Here is a 24,587-nt window from a genome sequence, read left to right on the forward strand (position 1 = left end):
TTCCCAGGCTCAACACCCCCCCGCCGCCGCCACCCTCGCTGGTGATCTAACTAGAGCGTTTGCCTTCACTCGTGCCTTGTTTTTGCCTCAGTGTTTACCGGTACGTCAGGGGAGAGAGGTCGTGATTCACTCTCCTGGACGACAGTGTCCAGTGTACGTGACAAGGGCCAGGTTGGGGTCGCTCCGTCCGTACAAGTGTCCACAGTGTTTCTCCTCGAAACGACACTCAAGATTATGACTGCCATCAGACGTTGTAGAGTGAGTACGCATACACGTTGGTGTTCCAGCACCGTCCACTGGGACGTATATGTATAGTGGGTGTGACATCATGACAAGAGAGCCACAGTACTGTCCACTGTGACGTATGTAGTAGGTGTGACATCCTGACAAGAGAGCGACAGCACCGTCCACTGGGACATATGTAGTGGGTGTCACACTAGCCTCGTCCACTGGGACATATGTAGTGGGTGTCACACTAGCCTCGTCCACTGGGACATATGTAGTGGGTGTGACACCATGACTAACCACAACATCCGACCATGGAGACATGACACTGGCAGTGTCGCGTCACCGACCTCCACCGTATATATCATGCTCCTCTGACTGAAGTTTCTCCCTCACGGTCGGTCTACTGGTACGTTACCGAGTGGTGATTGTGGGCCACAGTGTAAAATGGGAAGAAGGAAAAGGAGAGACAATAAGAGCTTGAAGAATTACGATCTGTTGATCAAAGACATGAAAGAGAATGAAGAAAATATGATTATTATTTGAAAGAGTCGGAAGCAGGGATTGGAAAATCAGTCCTGTATACAAATGCCTTTTAAACCAAATACTCACAGGGGAGCAAAAGGTATTTTATGTTACTGGTATAATTTCTCGTAAGACTTCCACACAAGGCGAATTCCATTGTCCCCAGAGACTGGACTGACATTTGTTTAATGGTCACTGTAAATCTAAAATGGACTTCACTTTATATTTTCCAACAACAAATTATTTCTTATAACGACTCAAGTGGTGAACTCTTAGAGAAATAAGAGGGGAGAATATATACGAAAAGAAAAGGTAATGAAGTTCACTTTTACAAGCACAACTGAGGCAATGGAACATATGGTCTATCATGAAAAGTTGAAAGAACTATAACTTATATGACCTTGAAAGAAGGGAAGATAAGCTAAAGGTCAGGTCAAAAGCCTGGCCATTATATCCAAGGGTCGCACCATCGTGTTCGAAGGTCGTACCGTCGTGCTCAAGTAGTTAACCTGCACGGTTAAACAAGTGTGCAAGGTCACGAATCCTGAATCCTGAGTTAACCTAAAATCTGACCATTGAATAAATCAGGAAGGACACGAAATCACATTCGCTACAAGATTGTTCCTTGGTGTAAGATCAGAGGCCGAGCGGAAGGTGCAAGGATCAGAGCTCAAGACTTCTTTGCAATGATACACTTTATCTATGGACTGGGAAATTATGGAATTGAAGAAAAGCGTTTTTTCCTTGCTCTAGCGGAAAATAGTAAGCCCAACAGCATGTGATTTGCAATACGTTTCGACGTATTATCAAGAGAGTTCCAGTAATTGATGCTTTGTTCTTAGCTGCTTCCATAATGAGCGCAGTGAAGTCATATGCAGGGCCAGATCATTTGACAGAAATTCATCTGCCTAAGAACATCTGCCAAAATGACCTAAGCATCAGCAACTCATGAGACCCCAGCAAAACCTTGGTTCTGTTTACCAGAATCATCATCATCATCATCGGAGATATCAGTCGTCTTCGAGGGCACAACTTGCACCCAGGGATGACTGTACGCTTCAGCAGCACCTACCTCGAGTATCCGGGGACAACAGCGACCATCCCTATCATCAGTTCCACTGAAATATTAACCTTCAAAGAATCACACGTGGATAAAGCCACATTACCTCCGCTTCCAGCTACGTCGGCAATTTCACGCACGAAGGAATCCACCGTATCAAGGAAAAGGTTACCTCCCCTATCTTCGGCCTCGCCGCCAAGATCCTCCTGATCGACTTCATCCAATTTGTCTGCCTGTCTTACTGGCACAGCCTCCATGCTTCTCACCCCACTCTTCATCTGCCCTTAACGTGGCCCATTTAGAAGGCACAACAGCATCAGATCTGTCATGGTCAGCAGCGCTATTCGCCGCAGCGTCGCCAAGGGAGGCAGCCAGAGCTTCAGAAGTGATGTACCGACCTTGTTAACCCTGAAGCAGCTCCATTTTACAGTCAAATTAGGCCACTAAGTAACAGTCCATGTGGCACACGTTACGTCTCTACCCTCCCACCACCAGGATCCGTTCACATTATATACAAAAACCGGGTTTGACCTTCTGGGAACGGTCGCCGTTATTACAGCATAACCGTCCCCTTCTTCCCTCCCCACCACTCCACACCTTCCAGGCATCATCCCCTTCCAGACTATGTTACCGCAGCTCCTTACATCTCTAACGTCATCTGTAAGACAATCACATAAGGTTTGTCCACTGAGATGAAAATCTGCACTCCAGAAGATGGCACGTTAACTGGCGTGGAATATATCCTTATAAGGAGGCCTTAAGTGTGTGAAGGAAATTGAGGACTCACGACGTTCTCCCGTTATTCCTTCCAAATAAAATCCTCACCTCTCTCCTCCTGCACATCATCAGCATCTTTGCTGCCGCAATATGAAGTGTGGCGTCCTGCTGGCCGTCTTCACCGGCGTTCACTGTTATCAAAATCATCCTCGAGAAAGTGTTGGACTTGCGGAAGATTGATTAAGAAATGGCAGTATCAGAACCAGCAATCTCCTCTACACTCTTACAAGGCTTCCATGAAAACCTACTTTGTGAGCTCCTTCGCTTTTTACCAGTGGAGAAAAACTAAGAGAAAACCATATCAGCTTAACCCCAAACCTCACATCACATGATTGCAAGTGGCTACAGGTATCTACCAGTATCCCCCATTGCTCTCATGATTGTTTTGTAAGCTTTTCTATCCCCGCACCCAGCTTGCAGCGATTTGGTGACTGCAGTTCTTCCAGAATCTCAAATGAAAGCTGCTGACAAACGAGATATTACCATTATTCTCAGACCTGACCAGTGAGACATACTCGAGTAAGACAAATACAACGGTCCCATCAAAGTATGAAGCTGAATAATCGTGATCGAATAAGCTAAGATCCCTTAGCAAAAGACCAGTCACCAAACACTGAGGGCCCTTAGTACCTTCAGTTCCCTCCTCGATCCACACGTTCTCAAGATCGAACACGCATCAGCAACAATGTCATAACTGACTCACTCAGCAGTGAAGGCTTATAGATGACGTGCTAGGAATTACTAGGATACTGACGTCGAAAAGAAGTTTCCTCAGTGGAGGGTCATGTGTAGCTCATCACACGTGACGCACCTGGCGGTCACCCAAATGCTTCCGCTAGCCCTGCGGAGGCAGAAGACAACTGAACTGAAACCACAAGTGTTTCCAGCCAAGCCAGAACGTTGTCTCGACACGCGTGGAGGAAACCAAGCTGGTGCCGCAGACTACTGAACCAGAGAAGATCAAGGGAACCTACGAGCCCAAGGTAAAGGTACCTGGAGTACCAGAACTTTTTTGTCCCATTCGGTTCAGAAGCCCTTGACTCTAAAGACAAAAGTGCTCCTACGTTTCCCACTGAGCTGAGCTCCCGGAACATCAGAGCCTCAATAGCTGCCATGTCTGTATTCATTCCCTGTAGTATATAGGTCCAGCGAGGGAGTGCACGCTACTGGAGGAACTCCAAGAGCTTTAAAGTTAATTCTAAACCTGAAGGAACTTACGATTACACGTAAGATTTCCCACAGTATAATTCTTACATGATTACGGGGATAGCCCATGAAAAGAAGTGTTTGGCACAAGCAGAAGACATTTTACAAAATGGTCTTTGGTGTCTTAAGGTCTTCAAACCCCCGAGTCTCTCAGAAGTGTCCAAACACTGATACTTGATAACATTTACACATATTTTTTTTCCTTAGCACCTCAGTTGTCCCAGTAATCAGAAAGAACCTGACATGACGAGTTTGTTGTCTAGTGTCGCGAACAGTTTGTGTACATACCAGACAGACTTGGTGGTCGCTTTGTTCGATGTGCAGCTGGTCACGATCACATCTCAGCCTTACAACTAAGCTGGACAAAAGTAGTGAATAAATCACTTAAGATTTAACTTTACGAGGTTCATTAATTAACTTGTATTCATTGCTTCTTATTCGCAATAATTCTTCTACTTTACTATCTTCCTCCACTTACAAGGAATTTAGGATGCTATTACCGCCCTCAAACAGATAACTTCGTTATAAACCATCAGGTTTGCCATCTGATTTTCCTGTGTACTGTTCTCCAGCAGATAAATAAGTCATAGAACTTGAGGTCTTGTTATATGGCTGTCCCTTGCTCTCTTCTCATAATCATAGACTATCAGGTCGTCTCTTAACTGACTTTCCCGGGTGCTCCCATGTGATAATTCTGTTTAACGGCCAGACTTCTGGTCACAACGGTCGTTTGTAGGCGAGCAGCGGCATGTGTTACCACAAGTCAGTCCATCAACCGGTGGTGATTTGCTGTTGCAAATTCTCTTCGGTGAGTTGCAACTGTATCACACTTTTGTTCTTATCTCTGTGCATGTTCCATGTTTTAGGAGAATGATGTATTGATAAGCTATGCCTTCATCAAGTTGCACCAACACCTGACAACGGTTCGTTTACTCATGCATAACTCTGCCTCTCCTTACGTTAAGTGTGCACATGCGCAACTGGTCAAGAAAATCTATCTAATGTTTGCAGAGTATCTTACGGTCATGCAGAAATTGACTCCACGTCATGTATGTGCAGCATGTCAAAATGTCAAGGTTGCCTTTTGTTGACTGTGAAGCTGGTTCTTTGTCAACATAACCAAGACCTCAATCGATTCAGTGCGAAAGGAAATACGCCTTTACGAGTAAGGAAACCCTGGGAACTCAAGTTACTCAGAAGCAGAGGTACTACAGGTGTTGGAAATCTTGTGGTTTTCAAAACTGGTAATAAAGATATTTGAGCTAGTGGGAGAGCCGGTGAAGAGGTAAAGCGGTAAGTCTAGTGCCGCTGATAGTTAAGCCTACTGAAGCAAAGCTTTCTTCTCTCTCAGGGTCGAACTGAAGTGAGCTTTTTCTCTTGGAGATTAGCGACGGGTGTTCACAGTCAGGTGAAGGCAATCATGAAGGAGTAAGAGAAACCAGGGACATAATGCTTGCCCCTCACAGTACAAGTTCCAACAGAATGGCAACAGGTATTATGCTTCGATGAAGGTTGTGACGGATCTTAACTACAGAGCCATACTTAGAGACGACTTCCGCTCTACCGTGACGTGTACAACGCCAGGAATAAGACATTGTGACACAGAGCACCGTGGCCAGAGACGCTGCCGGTGACTGGCAGCTACCGTGGCCTGTGTCTTGACTTTTACTGCCTCTTGTCAGGCGCGCATGGCATGCCTGTCCTCGAGGGCGGTCTCAAAAACACACTACTCAAGGACAAATGACTAACTGCAAAACGTTCGAAATTTTTATGATAACATTTACAACCATTCTTCCTGTGTTATCTTGCTTCTGGATATAAACCACAGGATGTGGAGTGTTGCAATGGAAAAAATAGCAATGATAACACTCGCGAATGAGGGCAAATCCCCTCCTCTTATCTGTCTCATCCTGACGTCCCTCTTCGTTCTATCAGTGTCATCGTGGGCCACGTAAGTGATCCTCAAGTCAACTAATAAACTAAGAACATTTAAAGTCGCCTGGGCTGACTGCTGGACAACGTAACATGCCTAGCGAGCTTCATATGTACCGACTCTGGAAGAGACAAAGGGTTTGCCATTACAAATGTTGGAAACCTAAGATAAAGAAAGTATTTTCCTTATCTGATGATGACACAAATTTCTGTCTCGAAAAACAAAACATCGGCGAACGACCATCACGATCTGGTCGTTAAACGTACAATGTAATTCATTTCCAATGTACACCACAGGAGCGTCCATCATGATGTTAAATAATACGTAAAAATGATCGAGTGAACAAAACATAACTTTCATTATTTTCTTGAGTATTTTTTTTCTTAGCTGGAAGATTAGATTTTCTTTTTGCCTGGTTCGACCAATTAACACAGTTCTTTACTTAGTATGAATATGTGTAACCATTAGTTTATAAACAGCAAATGAATGTTTTTACATAAAACACCGAAATATTTGAAAGAAGACTTCTTTAAAATCTTCTTCATAGCAATGTTGAACTGAATGTGATAATCATCAAACTTGTAGCTTTTATGTAAGACTCACACGTTCCACGTACAGTGTCCAAGCGTCGGAGGAGCCGTCTTACCTTCTATGTAATGATGACGTAAACTGATATGAAGCGAAAAATGATACCAATTTGGTTAATACGTCATTTTATATATATATATATATATATATATATATATATATATATATATATATATATATATATATATATATATATATATATATTAAAGAGATGAAAGTAATATATACATTCACTGAAATCATAATCCCGTATATCTTATAAGGCCAAGGGACCTTGACGGCCAGACCTCCAGCGTTGCAGCTGGTGCAAGACGGGGCGCCAGTGACGGGGCGTCCCTCCAATACCAGCAGGTGACGGGCATACACACAGGCTTGTCGCGAAAATTGTGAGGGGTTGCCGCCCACCGCCTCCACCCAGCAGTTGCTGAAATCAGCCACACACTCCCGCCCACATCACTCCCACTCTCCATAACTTTGTAAAAGAAAAAAAATGCCCATTCGTATATGGGCCACACCACAAGAATGTGAGAAGGGAGGACGATTTTGACAGGTACACGACAATGAAAACTGGACAGAGATATACAGACTTACCTAATAGTAGTTAGGTACCAAGGAGAAAAGGTACCTCTGTACAGAGCGTTTTTTGTTTCCCGTAACAAATACCACGGTATGTATCGCGGTAGACCGCGTTCCCTATTACACACTAACAGTTGCCATAGCGTATATATTCCTCCCCACATGTTGACCCATGGTAGACACGTTGTGATCACCCGTCGTTGGAAGTCTTGACATTTAAAAGCTTTTCATCCAAGATTGATTTTATCGACGCAAGATCTTATTCATATTTGACATGTAACGTAAGCAAGAATTTATGTGTTTCGATTATAGAAATTATTCATCACGAGGAATTTTCCGTAAATTTCTCCCCCTGGGAGGGTGAAGTATACAGCAACGAAGAAGAGTCATCGCAGAACGTGCAACGTGAAATACGGGTGCACCAGCGTATTCGTAATATCTCACACCTCGACCTGAAAGCGTGGGATATTCTCCCGTTGAATGCCGTCCATCCTAGCGTGGGTGCAGTCCGTCCGTCCGTCCGTCCGTCTTGTGGATGTGGGAGCGGACGTGGGTAGAGGTACACGTCATTCCCTACGCAACCAGGAAGTGACTACATTCATGTTAGACATGAGAGCGAGTTCCTCATATTTCAACAACGGTTATGAAATTAAGCATATAATCGTTATATAACGTTCCACTCTCCTGTCTTTATCATCATCATTAACCTGAGCATATATCTTTCAAACGAATTAATGTCAATATTTCATATTATCTCTGAACTTCCACAATATTCGTGTAAATTACGACGAATAGTCTCGATGAGTTGGTTAAGTGTCAACATATGAAAATAACCAGGTAGACCCATGTACAGCAAGCAGTCATGATTCAATAATGTGTCACTTTAGATACTGGAAGCATAGTGAACACTACCGCCATCTTGGCAGAAGTCTCAAGTGGTAAACAATGGACTGGTTTACTAAAGCTTTATTTCCCAACGCTTCAGCGACATACCTACACTTGGGGACCTGCCCCTTGCTAGGATCGCTGAGTACAGCTGCGATCGTCGAGTGCAGGTGGGACCGCTGAGTGCAGGTGGGACCGCTGAGTGCAGGTGGGACCGCTGAGTGCAGGTGAGCACTCTGAGGTATGATTACCCGCACCTTCCACCAGGAAAAACATAATCTCTTGCACTTCCTCCACGTCACGGTGGGTGGCGGGAGGCGGCGTCACGCCCACTCACCGTGAGTCACGTGGTGCAGGGGGACGGCCGGCCTGTGGCGCCAGTGTGCCGCTAGGTAACGAGCTTCCTCCCCCACAGGTCTGAGGCGAGCGGGTGGAGCTTGCACGTCGGAAACTGGCAAGTGATGTGCTCTATGCAAGGAAGCCGAGTGGATAATTCTGTAAGATTGAGAGGTACATATATAAGTATGGATCTTGTGTGGACATACATACACTAACAGCTATATATGGTCATGCACATGCGCACATGGTCGCACAAGAATGTTCAAACACGCACGCGAGCCTAAACACGCACACGCACAATCATATACACACGGAAAATCACACAATCAGTCGGCAGAGCACGACACTCAATCTCGGAATCGCGAATAGCGGGTCTGGAGTAAACTTGGTTTAAGCAACGCTTTAACAATACGACTGTCGAGGGTTCGATCTCCTTGTGGACTAGAATGGTCCTCAGATCCGCCAGAGTGCAGCGTTTAGCGTTATACCCACCAATCTGAAACGAACCCTAGTTCGAATCCCGGAAAGGGTTCATCCAATTCTTTATTCTCCACTTGGGGGGTTAGTCGATAAATGGGTACCTGGCCTAAGCTGGGGTGTGTTATACGTGTATACATAAGGTAAATGAAAGATTAAGAGAAGGGATGAGTTATCCTCTCCCCCTATATTACAACGAATAGTGATCGTACACACACACACATACACTTACACACGGACAGTTACACACACACACACACACACACACAACATACACTACACACATTTCACACACCCCAGTTCTCACGATCTTGGCCTCTTGACATTAATACCCTGAACGCTGCAGGTAATACTGTGGTGTTCAAAACGGCTGCTCAACCGGCTGGTCCTGGCGCCGCTGGGCCGGGGGTCTGTGAGAACCTTGCTCGTTCCACACCTTTACGGTTTCTTTGTTAATTTATCTACATAGATTCAATTGCCTTCCCAGTGGAACTAACGGGGGATAACGAGCTGTCAACAGGCCAAAACAGGGCATATGAAGCGGTCAAGGTTAACCATAGACAGTCAGTGGTGTTCGGTTGTAGACAGGTAGAGTAAATGTCTGCTACTAAGGCAGTTAGTTGTTCGCTGGTTTCCGTTGTTACTTCGCTACGCCAGGAAAGCAGTTAGGCATAAATGAATATTCATGGGGATAGGGGGAGAAAGAATACTTCCTACATATTCCCTGCGTGTCGTAGAAGGTGACTAAAAGGGGAGGGAGCGGGGGACTGGAAATCCTTTCCTCCAGTTTTGACTTTTCCAAAAGAAGGAACAGAGAAGTGGGCCAAGTGAGGATTTTCCCCTCTTAGGCTGTCCTCTGTTGTTATCGGTACCTCGCTAACGCGGGAAACAGCGAATATGTGAAATGTATATTCCGTGTTTGCATGTTCTTCCCTACTAATACAGTTTGTTTCATACAAGAACTGTCAGCTTCCTCATTAGTTTCCTGATTATTTCGCAGGTTATGCTCGTTGATGATTATGTGATAATTAGGAATACTCTGGTCACTTTATGTTCTTAATGCTGGTGCTGCAGTGGCCGTCTTCCATTGGCCTAATTCTCGAGAGATCCTAAACATCATCATTGGTTTGACAAGGGTTTCTTTCCCACGCTCAGTACATGTAGCCAGAGGCCATCTGGACCATGAACTTGGCGCGGTTCTAGCTCCTTCAGACTCTACACTTACACTGAATTTATTTCCATTTTTTTCCCCTCAGTTTTTCCCCTTCTCTGGCTGGGACTAACGGTTAACTCAGCTCCTCAACCGTAAACACACTCTCAGGCGTGGTATTCAGCTCCTCAATATGTCTTCATCTTTATCACAAAATATTTTTCTTATTCTAGTAATTTGGTCTCTGTGAAGTTGTGAACCAGCGTTGGGTGTTGACCTACCAAGAGTTTTCTTTTGCTGCTTCCTCTTTATCCTGGTGCGGTTATTTCTCTCAATATTTTGTCTTGCAAATGCAGCTTGGCTCTTGTCTCCTATATCAGTCCCCGTTCCCTTTTAGTTTTTCTACGTCCCTCTCTCATTGTACCCCATAGTTAGTGAATGATTCCAAGCCTCGTTGCTGTTTTCGCAAAATGTATCATAGCATTGCGTACCTAGGGTTTGGAATTCGGCCTTCCACATCTGTCGCTTTGAAGTAGATAGTGAAGGCTTCGATGCGCGATTCCATCTCTATATTGTTATCTAGTCTTATTCCAGCTTTTGTCTTCAGATGCTTCCGACTGTTCCATCTCAAGTACCAGGTGATTACATTTCCCAAGTGGAAGTCCACGTGTAACGTTTTCATTGTCAAGGTTTCTGTGCTTGAAAACTAAACGTAGCTGAAACTGAGATAGTACCTCGACCCCTGTAACCCTTGGGACTTTTCATACTTGCTGACACACGCACACACACACACACACACACACACACAGATATTCAAAAAAATCTTCTCCCGCCCACGTTCTACGAACTTCGAACTCGTTCTCTGCGCCCCCGTGTGGAGCTATAATATCCCACTCAATTTCCTTAAAGGGGAAGTCCCCTGCTATTAGAATTCTGCCACCGCTCTGCGTGGCTGACAAATGTTTCTTGTTCTTCCTGGTCGTTCCTTCATTATTCTCATCAAAAAGTTGATCTGGTTTTTCTGATCCTCGTGAAGGATTGCACACCAACAGACGTATTACCCAAATTGCATCAGTTAACAACTTTCCTAAAACGTATTGGCTAAATGGTTCAAGTTTGCCTTGTGGACTTTCATGTTTCCACTCACCAAATTGGCTTGTGTCTTGTGTGTAGTCTGTTTTCCTAACCAAATCTATGGACATGTCACAAGCAAACAACTTTCGGGGTAAAAAAGAAAAGACAAAGATCTGTCTCATCGTACATATCCCAAGGCCAGTGAACCAATTTCCGTGCATGGAGTCCATGGAGTGAGCGGGATGCACCAACCATAACAAGCACCAACCACCATCACAGTGATCACCAACCACCGCAAGCAGCACCTCGCGGTCGCCACAGGACGTAATTGCCTTGCCTGCATCCGGGAATACAAGGGTTACACCTCATCCACATCCGCTGACAGTATATATATATATATATATATATATATATATATATATATATATATATATATATATATATATATATCGCTCCAAGGCAGGAACCAACTACCAGCGGGAGAGATAAAGAAAAAAAAAAGGGTCCGGAAAGAGTCTTCTTTTTCTCAGACAAGTGAAGTAGAGACCTGCGGTGACTTGGGCATCTAATACGAATACTTAGAATTGGCAGACTTTTTTCCTCAGATGCACTTGACTGGATTATATGAACTTACAAAACTAGTAATTAACGTTGGAAGGAAGCACGACAATGCGGTAAAAGTCACCTTTGGCGAGGCTGTACCAACGGGAGCACAGTATCGTCAGAGAACGTCTCACTCAAAATATGTTTACATTTCCCTGCTGCTGTAGGTAGCGCCGTCTTGGTTGCAGGAACCTCTAACAATAGATCCTGCATGACACCAGGACTTTCCAGGATAATAATAATAATGATAATAATAATAACAATAATATTGATAATGATAATAATAATAATAGTAATGTAGGGTTTTTGATTTTCATTTTTTAGTATATCGATTATTTTTTCTTTTTTCGTATGCTCTAAATTCTACTTCTACTGGGGAGGATTCTAATAAGCTACTGTTAATCATAGCTCACGAAGCAGAGGTGTCTAACCTTCTTGCCGCAGGCTCATTTTGTGGGTTACCGCGCCTGTCCGCAGTTCCTCACGCTACGGTAACCAGCCGTGTTGGAGACTCACCACCGTGAACTGCAACGCCTACTATGAGCACTGTCGTATCCTGCAGCACTTCCTTTGGCCTCCATCACTGCCCTCTCCAGTACCATGTCCCATGATAACTGCTCTCAGCTGAAGCGAGCCTTGCGGCAACTGCCTCCCGCATCATATCCCATCACTGCGGCACTAACATCACTTCGACTGTGACCTGCGGTATACCATGAGATCATGACTAACCTCCCATGACTAACGTTGCAACCTACGGCGCATCCCGTCACGACACTCGCACCTGCCATGACAGCATCGAAGCCTTAAAGAAATGAATTTCCTCGCCCCTTCGTCAACCTGCGAGACTAGAGTTGGGGAACCAGGGTTTGTAGAATTAAATCCTATAAACGGTGCAGCATGGATGTGTCCTTGATCCACCCCATACATATGGTGGGGGTTGATGAGAGAACACACACACACACACACACACACACACACACACACACACACACAGTGATAAACAGATAGCAAATTAAAAAAAAAAATCTAAAGTATTTGGGTATATTGAAGAATTTTTGTTTCTTTTAATCGATGTTCCATAATGATGCAGAGAGGTTTTGCGGGGTCCTTGCAGAGGACATGAGTGGACTCTAAAGAAAACATACGAAAGGAAAAGGAAGAAGCTCAAACGGTTGACTGAGGTAGCAGCTGTTTGGACCGTTAGTGTGAATAAGGAAGGAAATGACGCAAGGCGTTTGCTCGGTTACATGAAAGTAACACAGTATGGTGTGCGCAGTATGGCTTAGTAAGACGAAAAGACATTTTCCTCGTGACTTTCGTGGAAATACTCTACAAGATGTTGTGGACTGTGATCGAGTTGCTTCAAACTTTGAATGTGCATCACGGGAAAGATTTGTTAAGAAAACATCTAAAATACTGTCTTCAGAAAATTTGCAGTAGTTTGGAGTGAAAAGAAAGACTTTGAGCGATCGGCGAGAGGCAAGCAAGAAATAGAGTGAATTGGAACGATGTGGTATACCGGGGTCGACGTGCTGTCAGTGGAGTGAACCAGGGCATGTGAAACGTCTGGGGTAAACCATGGAAAGATCTGTGTGGCCTGGATTTGGATAGGGAGCATTGGTTTTAGTGCATTACACATGGCAGCTAAAGACTGAGTGTAAACAAATGTGCCTTTTTTTGCCTGTTTTGTTGGCGCTACCTCGCTGAAGCAGGGGATAGCGATGCTGTTTCCTGTGGGGGCGAGGTAGTGCCAGGAATGGATGAAGACAAGTAAGTATGAATATGTACATGTGTATATATGTATATGTCTGTGTATGTGTATGTAAATGTATGTTATGTGCGTGTATGGGCGTTTATATTATATATATATATATATATATATATATATATATATATATATATATATATATATATATGGGTATGTTTGAAGGAATAGTGGTTCCAACAATGTTGTATGGTTGCGAGGCGTGGGCTATGGATAGAGATGTGCGCAGGAGGATGGATGTGCTGGAAATGAGATGTTTGAGGAAAATGTGTGGTGTGAGGTGGTTTGATCGAGTAAGTAACGCAAGGGTAAGAGAGATGTGTGGAAATAAAAAGAGCGTGGTTGAGAGAGCAGAAGAGGGTGTTTTGAAATGGTTTGGGCACATGGAGAGAATGAGTGAGGAAAGATTGACCAAGAGGATATATGTGTCGGAGGTGGAGGGAACGAGGAGAAGAGGGAGACCAAATTGGAGGTGGAAAGATGGAGTGAAAAAGATTTTGTGTGATCGGGGCCTGAACATGCAGGAGGGTGAAAGGAGGGCAAGGAATAGAGTGAATTGGAGCGATGTGGTATACAGGGGTTGACGTGCTGTCAGTGGATTGAATCAAGGCATGTGAAGCGTCTGGGGTAAACCATGGAAAGCTGTGTAGGTATGTATATTTGCGTGTGTACGTGTGTATGTACATGTGTATGGGGGGGGGGGTTGGGCCATTTCTTTCGTCTGTTTCCTTGCGCTACCTCGCAAACGCGGGAGACAGCGACAAAGTATAAAAAAAAAAAAAAAATATATATATATATATATATATATTTTTTTTTTTTTTTTTTGCTTTGTCGCTGTCTCCCGCGTTTGCGAGGTAGCGCAAGGAAACAGACGAAAGAAATGGCCCAACCCACCCCCATACACATGTATATACATACGTCCTCACACGCAAATATACATACCTACACAGCTTTCCATGGTTTACCCAAGACGCTTCACATGCCCTGATTCAATCCACTGACAGCACGTCAACCCCGGTATACCACATCGATCCAATTCACTCTATTCCTTGCCCGCCTTTCACCCTCCAGCATGTTCAGGCCCCGATAACTCAAAATCTTTTTCACTCCATCTTTCCACCTCCAATTTGGTCTCCCACTTCTCCTCGTTCCCTCCACCTCCGACACATATATCCTCTAGGTCAATCTTTCCTCACTCATTCTCTCCTTGTGCCCAAGCCATTTCAAAACACCCTCTTCTGCTCTCTCAACCACGCTCTTTTTATTTCCACACATCTCTCTTACCCTTATTTTACTTACTCGATCAAACCACCTCACACCACACATTGTCCTCAAACATCTCATTTCCAGCACATCCACCCTCCTGCGCACAACTCTATCAATAGCCCACGCCTCGCAACCATACAACATTGTTGGAACCACGATTCATTCAAACATACCCATTTTTGCTTTCCGAGATAATGTTCTCGACTTCCACACATTCTTCAAGGCTCCCAGATTTTCGCCCCCTCCCCCACCCTATGATTCACTTCCGCTTCCATGGTTCCATCCGCTGCCAGATCCACTCCCAGATATCTAAAACGCTTTACTTCCTCCAGTTTTTCTCCATTCAAACTTACCTCCCAATTGACTTGACCCTCAACTCTACTGTACCTAATAACCTTGCTCTTATTCACATTTACTCTTAACTTTCTTCTTTCACACACTTTACCAAACTCAGTCACCAGCTTCTGCAGTTTCTCACATGAATCAGCCACCAGCGCTGTATCATCAGCGAACAACAACTGACTCAGCTCTCTCATCCACAACAGACTTCATACTTGCCCCTCTTTCCAAAACTCTTGCATTCACCTCCCTAACAACCCCATCCATAAACAAATTAAACCACCATGGAGACATCACACACCCTGCCGCAAACCTACATTCACTGAGAACCAATCACTTTCCTCTCTTCCTACACGTACACATGCCATACATCCTCGATAAAAACTTTTCACTGCTTCTAACAACTTGCCACCCACACCATATATTCTTAATACCTTCCACAGAGCATCTCTATCAACTGTATCATATGCCTTCTCCAGATCCATGAATGCTACATACAAATCCATTTGCTTTTCTAAGTATTCTCACATACATTCTTCAAAGCAAACACCTGATCCACACATCCTCTACCACTTCTGAAACCACACTGCTCTTCCCCAATCTGATGCTCTGTACATGCCTTCACCCTCTCAATCAATACCCTCCCATATAATTTGCCAGGAATACTCAACAAACTTATACCTCTGTAATTTGAGCACTCACTCTTATCCCCTTTGCCTTTGTACAATGGCGCTATGCACGCATTCCGCCAATCCTCAGGCACCTCACCATGAGTCATACATACATTAAATAACCTTACCAACCAGTCAACAATACAGTCAGCCCCTTTTTTAATAAATTCCACTGCAATACCATCCAAACCTGCTGCTTTGCCGGCTTTCATCTTCCGCAAAGCTTTTACTACCTCTTCTCTGTTTACCAAATAATTTTCCCCAACCCTCTCACTTTGCACACCACCTCGACCATGACACCTATATCTGCCACTCTATCATCAAACACATTCAACAAACCTTCAAAATACTCACACCATCTCCTCACATCACCACTACTTGTTATCACCTCCCCATTAGCGCCCTTCACTGAAGTTCCCATTTGCTCCCTTGTCATACGCACTTTATTTACCTCCTTCCAAAACATCTTTTTATTCTTCCTAAAATTTAATGATACTCTCTCACCCCAACTCTCATTTGCCCTCTTTTTCACCTCTTGCACCTTTCTCTTGACCTCCTGTCTCTTTATTTTATACATCTCCCACTCATTTGCATTTTTTCCCTTCAAAAATCGTCCAAATGTCTCTCTCTTCTCTTTCACTAATAATCTTACTTCTTCATCCCACCACTCACTACCCTTTCTAATCAACCCACCTCCCACGCTTCTCATGCCACAAGCATCTTTTGCGCAATCCATCACTGATTCCCTAAATACATCCCATTCCTCCCCCACCCCCCTTACTTCCATCGTTCTCACCTTTTTCCATTCTGTACTCGTCTCTCCTGGTACTTCCTCACACAAGTCTCTTTCCCAAGCTCACTTACTCTCACCACCCTCTTCACCCCAACATTCACTCTTCTTTTCTGAAAACCCATACAAATCCTCACCTTAGCCTCCACAAGATAATGATCAGACATTCCTCCAGTTGCACCTCTCAGCACATTTACATCCAAAAGTCTCTCTTTCGCGCGCCTGTCAATTAACACGTAATCCAATAACGCTCTCTGGCCATCTCTCCTACTTACATACGTATACTTATGTATATCTCGCTTTTTAAACCAGGTATTCCCAATCACCAGTCCTTTTTCAGCACATAAATCTACAAGCTCTTCACCATTTCCATTTACAACACTGAACACCCCATGTATGCAAATTATTCCCTTAACTGCCACATTACTCACCTTTGCATTCAAATCACCCATCACTATAACCCGGTCTTGTGCATCAAAACCACTAACACACTCATTCAGCTGCTCCCAAAACACTTGCCTCTCATGATCTTTCTTCTCATGCCCAGGTGCATATGCACCAATAATCACGCATCTCTCTCCATCAACTTTCAGTTTTACCCATATCAATCGAGAATTTACTTTCTTACATTCTATCACATACTCCCACAACTCCTGTTTCAGGAGTACTGCTACTCCTTCCCTTGCTCTTGTCCTCTCACTAACCCCTGACTTTACTCCCAAGACATTCCCAAACCACTCTTCCCCTTTACCCTTGAGCTTCGTTTCACTTAGAGCCAAAACATCCAGGTTCCTTTCCTCAAACATACTACCTATCTCCTTTTTTCACATCTTGGTTACATCCACACACATTTAGACACCCCAACCTGAGTCTACGAGGAGGATGAGCACTCCCCGCGTGACTCCTTCTGTTTCCCCATATATATATATATATATATATATATATATATATATATATATATATATATATATATATATCTTTCTTTCAAACTATTCGCCATTTCCCGCGTTAGCGAGGTAGCGTTAAGAACAGAGAACTGGGCCTTTAAGGGAATATCCTCACCTGGCCCCCTTCTCTATTCCTTCTTTTGGAAAATTAAAAAAAAAAAAAAAAAATAAGAGGGGAGGATTTCCAGCCCCCCGCTCCCTCCCCTTTTAGTCGCCTTCTACGACACGCAGGGAATACGTGGGAAGTATTCTTTCTCCCCTATCCCCAGGGATATATATATATATATATATATATATATATATATATATATATATATATATATATATATATATATAGTGAATTTTTCGGGGTTCTTCAACCCCACAGCCCAGGCTGGGACCAGGCTGTTGGATTTGCTCGTTAGTCGACCAAGCTGTTGAAAGCCGCAGCCCTCAGGCCTGCATAGCCCGAGGTCTTCGGCCTCCTATATCTTGGTCGCCAATGACCAGATTCAAGGTCTTGGAGTCACGGCTGTTTTTGATGCACGTAAATGACTTGCCAGGACATGAGTCACGCCTGAATATGTATGTAGGAACTTACCTACACTCCAGCACGTCACATGCATTGGTAATGACGTTCAACCCACCCATATGTTAACTGTTGAAGATGAAACAAGGTGAAATGACGCCAGCTTATCCTCAACCAAGAAGTAAGCCGAATATTTCATTGAGGTGGACTTGAGTATGTACACTATGCAGGCTGATATTTTTGTCACTTTATGAAGACTAAAAAGAACGTAAACTATATTTTGCCTTATGATACGTTAATTTCACGTGAAGAGGCAAACAGATTAGCATGAACACAAGATCTAGAGCCAGGCAATGCTGGAGAGAATATCAGCCAAATACCTCCATACTTTGGAAGAGAGAAGGTCAAAAGGAGACGATTACAACATTCGAAATCCTCACTGGATCTGACACGTCGCAACCGAGCTGTTCTGAGAAACCAGGAGGAACCGATTTACCAGTGAGCAAGAAAGAAAACTACCCAGATGAATGTGACAGTGGTAGTAGTCACCACCAGCCTTGTCCTCCGCGCTCAGGACGTGTGTGTACGTATGCATCCACCCACACTGGGGGATTTTCATCGGTCACTATGCACACACATGTGAGGTCACAAGAAGACGAGTCATCTTCTGAAGCGATGGACGAAGACGAAATAGCAAGATTAGCGGATAACCCGATCACTGGAAATTTCATGAAAATGTGAAATAGGAAAGTTCAAAAGATGGGGTTCCACGCATGCACCGTTCCCTACCCGTAGAGGTAATCACACACCACACACAGGAGAAAAAGAATCATTACTCAAAACATAATCAAATGTACAACACAAATACCTCGAACAGACAAACCAGGCCTAAAAGAACAGTTTGATCACTGCAGAAGAAATTATGTCCCACGAGACATTATGCGAGATTAGATATTTTCAATATAGACCGATCTTCGCCAGCGTCGTACACTACGCCTTGTACTGAATCCTAAGGCATCAGTTGCCGACGCGCTCATTTTTCCCCCCCCCTGCATTTCGTCTTGGTTGTAATAATGTAACCACCTTCTATCATCTGTACATTTGTAGCATACTTGTGTACTAACTCTGGGATAATGTAATGCCACTTTGATGTCAATATGGAAGACATACACTAATGGCGTCTTTATGAGTGACTGATTTTACGAATCTGGGTCCCGCATGATCCGTCTTGTGGCCTCAACAATCTGGCAGCCACTGACACACCTGGAACAATGAAGCGAGGAGACATGACGCCTGGCGAGGGTGGGATAGAGAGACATTGCTGATACCCTGCAACAGGTAGTGACGTGGTGCTTCGCAGTGGTGCTTTCCCACAAGTGATAGTAATTACTTTAATGCTCGTTTGTCTGGTGGGTCTAATACCTGATGGTTGGTGAACCTTGAACCAGCTAACTGGTGGTTAGTAAAGTCTTGTAAGCCTTGAACAAGAGAACTGGTGACTGATGAGCCTTGAACTAACTGACGTCTGATAAGTCTTGCATCAACCGTGGGGGAGGATGGATACGTGTCAATATCCTGCGGGGTGTGTGGATAGTGTTGGGGCCGGCAGGAGGGTCAAGCTAGCCTCAAGTGGCGGAGGTGGGTCCAGGAGACTCACCGGGATGGACCCAGAGGCAGCGCGTCGCTGTGCTGTGCTCCTCCTCATGTCCCTCACTCCCACCCACAAACCCCCTCTCTCCTCCTCAAACTTATCGTCCTTTTCCTTCTCCCCTTACAGACTCCCCTCCCCGACTTTACTAACCCCTCCACCACCACCTTCCACCGATGTACGCTGCCGCGTCCTGAAGGGACAAAACACATGCCTGACTGCCATCCTTCTGGCTACCACGGATAAGTGGTAGTTGCCAGGGAACTCATCGTGTTTCATCTTCTCCGTGGAATCATAGGAATATACTTGATCACGCGCAAAATTGTGATTCTTTCCAATATATATATATATATATATATATATATATATATATATATATATATATATATATATATATATATATATATATATATTTTTTTTTTTTTTTTTTTTTTTTTTTTTTCCCAAAGAAGGAATAGAGAAGGGGGCCAGATGAGGATATTCCCTCAAAGGCCCAGTCCTCTGTTCTTAACACTACCTCGCTAACGCGGGAAATGGCGAATAGTATGAAAGAAAAAGATATATATATATATATATATATATATATATATATATATTTTTTTTTTTTTTTTTCAAACTATTCGCCATTTCCCGCATTAGCGAGGTAGCGTTAAGAACAGAGGACTGGGCCTTTTTCGGAATATCCTCACCTGGCCTCCTCTGTTCCTTCTTTTGGAAAATTAAAAAAAAAACGAGAGGGGAGGATTTCCAGCCCCCCGCTCCCTCCCCTTTTAGTCGCCTTCTACGACACGCAGGGAATACGTGGGAAGTATTCTTAATCCCCTATCCCCAGGGATATATATATATATATATATATATATATATATATATATATATATATATATATATGAGACCAAAGAACACTACCACCAAGCAACACACACATCTGACCAGTATGCAACGCAGTATATGACTAAACATATACTGAACTAAAATGCCAAACATCTGACCATCATACACACACACTCAAGGCCCTCCGTATAAGTCTAGGGTTACACCGGGCAAGTCTCTCTGGCCAAGATGAATCGCATTCACACGTCTCTCCTAACTCCTCACACACACACACACACACACACACACACGCCTTGGTTAAGGTTCCTTCGCCGTCCCAGAGACAAGAAAGGATCTACGCCAGATGTGCCAAGGGATGGGAGGAGAGCGTTCTGAGAATGAAGAGGCAGGAGTGAGGAGGAGTGGTCGTCCAAGGATCCTGTCTGAATATGGAGTTGGGGGGAGTGGGCGAGAATGGAGATGCAAGAAATGGAGGGAGAGGGGATGGGAAGGGGGGAAGGAGGAGCGAGTATTCGGGTTTGCAGGCGGGTAGTGGACGCTCCTGGTCACTGGCTGGCTAGGGTCAACACCCTTCCTGGTAGGCGCTGACCGGCGACTCCTTTAAGTGCATACGTGCGAACGCCCGCTCCGAGACACTCCTTCCCGAGCCCCGGGCTGAGCAGGTGCAACACACTAGCTTCTTCTTCGATCCTTTTTGGAACACGTGGCACCTGTTGTCACTGCTACGATTGTCCTTTTCCCATATTGGATCTTTGTTCCCATATGAGAAATCCTAACCATGACAAAATCTTCCCTGTACAGCCACACTGAATGACTCTTTCTATCTACTTCCTCGCTATATATTTCACTCTTGGTACATGGATATGAGTGGGTTATTCCAGGGAAAAAGTTGCTGACACTGCTCTAGGATCACCGTGTCTAGGAAGGTGACCAAGACGAATCTGGTTTCCTTGACGAGCGGCGGGGAATGTTGTAGCCTGGGTGCAGGCCGCCTGGCCCCGCAGGTGGAGGAAGTGTTCATGTAGTCGTGGGGGATGGTGGACGCGCAGACATGGGAGTAAACCTTTCGCAATTGGATGTGGGCATGAAGACAGGAAGGCATGGGTCAGAGCAGGTGTGTTATTGCGTTAGCTTGGGAGGGTGTGGGTGTGTCTGGCCTGGGGAACTGTTGGTGTAAAACATGGGAGAACGTAGGCGAACGTCGGCTTTGTGTAGTATGGACATAGGAAGAATGTGTGAACGGTAGAGTTTGTGGGCTAAAAGACTGACAAACGGTGAGCACGGGAAGGGTATGAACTGTGGGATAGTGTGTGTGAGGTAGGAGTGTGGGCGATCCAGCTGGGGAGGAGTGGCATACACTGGCGTGTAAGTTTGTGAGGCTGTATACATGTACGTATGGGAAAGTGTGTGGCGTGGTAAGTACATGGGTCTGTGGGTACGACAAATAACAGACCTGATGGTTTATGATCTGACTATTTGCTGGAGAAGGGTAACAGTTTCCTGGATTCCTAATCTAATCAGGTAGAGACAGGATAGTTAAGCGGAAGGTTCCTAACCAACCAGCGCTCCCTCCGGCGCCTCAACTAGCAAGGAAACAGCTATGAAGGAACGCCACGTCGTCTGGAGAGAGAATACTGACGCGGAAATGTTATACATAAGTATGGATGGAAAACAATCTGATCTAATATTGGCAGCCCTGGTAGCCTGGGAGGCTCGAATCTGAATAGAAATATGCTGAAATGTTTGTTCCTCTTAAACTGGCTCATTTACTGATAGTCAAAGTATTAGTCTAGCCATGGTTTAATTGCATTGATGGTGTTCGCATTTCATGTTCCGTAACTCTACTGCTGAAAAAACTGCCTATTTTTATATTACATTTTCCCTTTACCTTCCTACCATTGTTTCATGTCATTGCACCTCTATATAAGGTGAAGAAAATGTCATGAGTTATGCTGTAGAGAAATAATTATTTCTAAAACCATAAGATCCCAGAGTTAGGGGTGTGACGTAGGGGAGGATAGGTATGTACACTCAGCCTTAAGTGGACATAGTGCCAGGCGGTGCGTCGTAGTTGCGAAATAGGTATGAAGGTCTCGGCGTGCAGACAAGGCGTGTGCGGGTGTGGAGGACTAACGTGGGAGTCGTGAAGGGCGTCACGGGAACTGGGCCTCGCCAGAAGTGGGAAACCTAAGGTGACCTTGAGTCGGCCGGCCACACCGACCTAACGCTGTCACAACACGGCTTGGCCACACTTGGTCGAGGCAGATACACCTGGTCGGTGGAGACACAACTAGCCGCAACAAACACATCTGATCCGGGGCGTCTGGCCAAGGGCAGACACACCTGGTTGGGACACGCACACCTGACCAAAGGCCAGACACCTGGTCAGAATAAACATACCTAGCTTGGGCAGACGCAAATTGCCTGGGGCAGGCACACCTGGCCAAGGGCAAACACCTGAGAATAAACATACCTGGCACTCCGGAGGTCTACACATTTTGCCGGGTTTGAGACCCGCCTGACCCGCCATGGAAACCGAAAAACCTAAACGAACACAGGACTCCAGCCAGACACCTGTCCAAGGGCGACCCGACATACCTTACTAGGACCTGACAATCCTGGCAGCGACTGAACGCATCTTCCAGGACCCGAAACTCTCGCATTAGACTTTAAAACTGCTGACCGTGGCATTAACGAACGTCCCTAGGATGCCCATCATAATGAGACAACATACACAGAAATGGAAGGCTAAATTTCATGTCACACTGAGATGCTACAGTCAGCTCCTCTGGGCCGCCATAACCATGATTATCATATTATTCAAAATCTTATCTTTTTAATACACACACACACACACACACACACACACACACACACACACACATATATATATATATATATATATATATATATATATATATATATATATATATATATATATATATATATATATATATATATATATATATATAGCGTTAAGAACAAAGGTCTGGACCTTTGAGGGAATATCCTCACCTGGCACCTTCTCTGTTCCTTCTTTTGGAAAGAAAAAAAAAACGAGAGGGGAGGATTTCCAGCCCCCCCGCTCCCTTCCCTTTAAGTCGCCTTCTACGACACGTAGGGAATATGTGAGAAGTATTCTTTCTCCCCTATCCCCTATGTATATATATATATTTTTTTTTTGTGCTTTGTCGCTGTCTCCCGCGTTTGCGAGGTAGCGCAAGGAAACAGACGAAAGAGATGGCCCAACCCACCCCCATACACATGTATATACATACGTCCACACACGCAAATATACATACCTACACAGCTTTCCATGGTTTACCCCAGACGCTTCACATGCCTTGATTCAATCCACTGACAGCACGTCAACCCCGGTATACCACATCGCTCCAATTCACTCTATTCCTTACCCTCCTTTCACCCTCCTGCATGTTCAGGCCCCGATCACACAAAATCTTTTTCACTCCATCTTTCCGCCTCCAATTTGGTCTCCCTCTTCTCCTCGTTCCCTCCACCTCCGACACATATATCCTCTTGGTCAATCTTTCCTCACTCATTCTCTCCATGTGCCCAAACCATTTCAAAATACCCTCTTCTGCTCTCTCAACCACGCTCTTTTTATTTCCACACATCTCTCTTACCCTTACGTTCCTTACTCGATCAAACCACCTCACACCACACATTGTCCTCAAACATCTCATTTCCAGCACATCCATCCTCCTGCGCACAACTCTATCCATAGCCCACGCCTCGCAACCATACAACATTGTTAGAACCACTATTCCTTCAAACATACCCATTTTTGCTTTCCGAGATAATGTTCTCGACTTCCACACATTCTTCAAGGCTCCCAGAATTTTCGCCCCCTCCCCCACCCTATGATCCACTTCCGCTTCCATGGTTCCATCCGCTGCCAGATCCACTCCCAGATATCTAAAACACTTCACTTCCTCCAGTTTTTCTCCATTCAAACTCACCTCCCAATTGACTTGACCCTCAACGCTACTGTACCTAATAACCTTGCTCTTATTCACATTTACTCTTAACTTTCTTCTTTCACACACTTTACCAAACTCAGTCACCAGCTTCTGCAGTTTCTCACATGAATCAGCCACCAGCGCTGTATCATCAGCGAACAACAACTGACTCACTTCCCAAGCTCTCTCATCCACAACAGACTTCATACTTGCCCCTCTTTCCAAAACTCTTGCATTCACCTCCCTAACAACCCCATCCATAAACAAATTAAACAACCATGGAGACATCACACACCCCTGCCGCAAACCTACATTCACTGAGAACCAATCACTTTCCTCTCTTCCTACACGTACACATGCCTTACATCCTTGATAAAAACTTTTCACTGCTTCTAACAACTTGCCTCCCACACCATATATTCTT

The 24,587-nt window shown here is 44.6% G+C and overlaps 1 protein-coding gene across 9 annotated transcripts in view; it reads left to right on the forward strand.

Annotated features, from left to right (window-relative positions):
• Positions 1-24,587, forward strand: part of LOC139764076 (uncharacterized) — a 239,659-nt gene that overhangs the window by 177,274 nt on the left and 37,798 nt on the right. Inside the window, exon 1 of one of the 9 annotated variants that reach the window (XM_071690556.1) lies at positions 64-258. The exons of the other annotated variants lie outside the window; for them this stretch is intronic. Within the exon in view, the coding sequence (XP_071546657.1) occupies positions 235-258 (24 nt within the window). The 5' untranslated portion in view covers positions 64-234. Of the gene's footprint in view, positions 1-63; positions 259-24,587 lie in introns of those variants that run through there. 9 annotated transcript variants of the gene reach the window in all.

This window comes from Panulirus ornatus, chromosome 48, assembly GCF_036320965.1.
Source record: "Panulirus ornatus isolate Po-2019 chromosome 48, ASM3632096v1, whole genome shotgun sequence".
Taxonomy (NCBI): domain Eukaryota; kingdom Metazoa; phylum Arthropoda; class Malacostraca; order Decapoda; family Palinuridae; genus Panulirus; species Panulirus ornatus.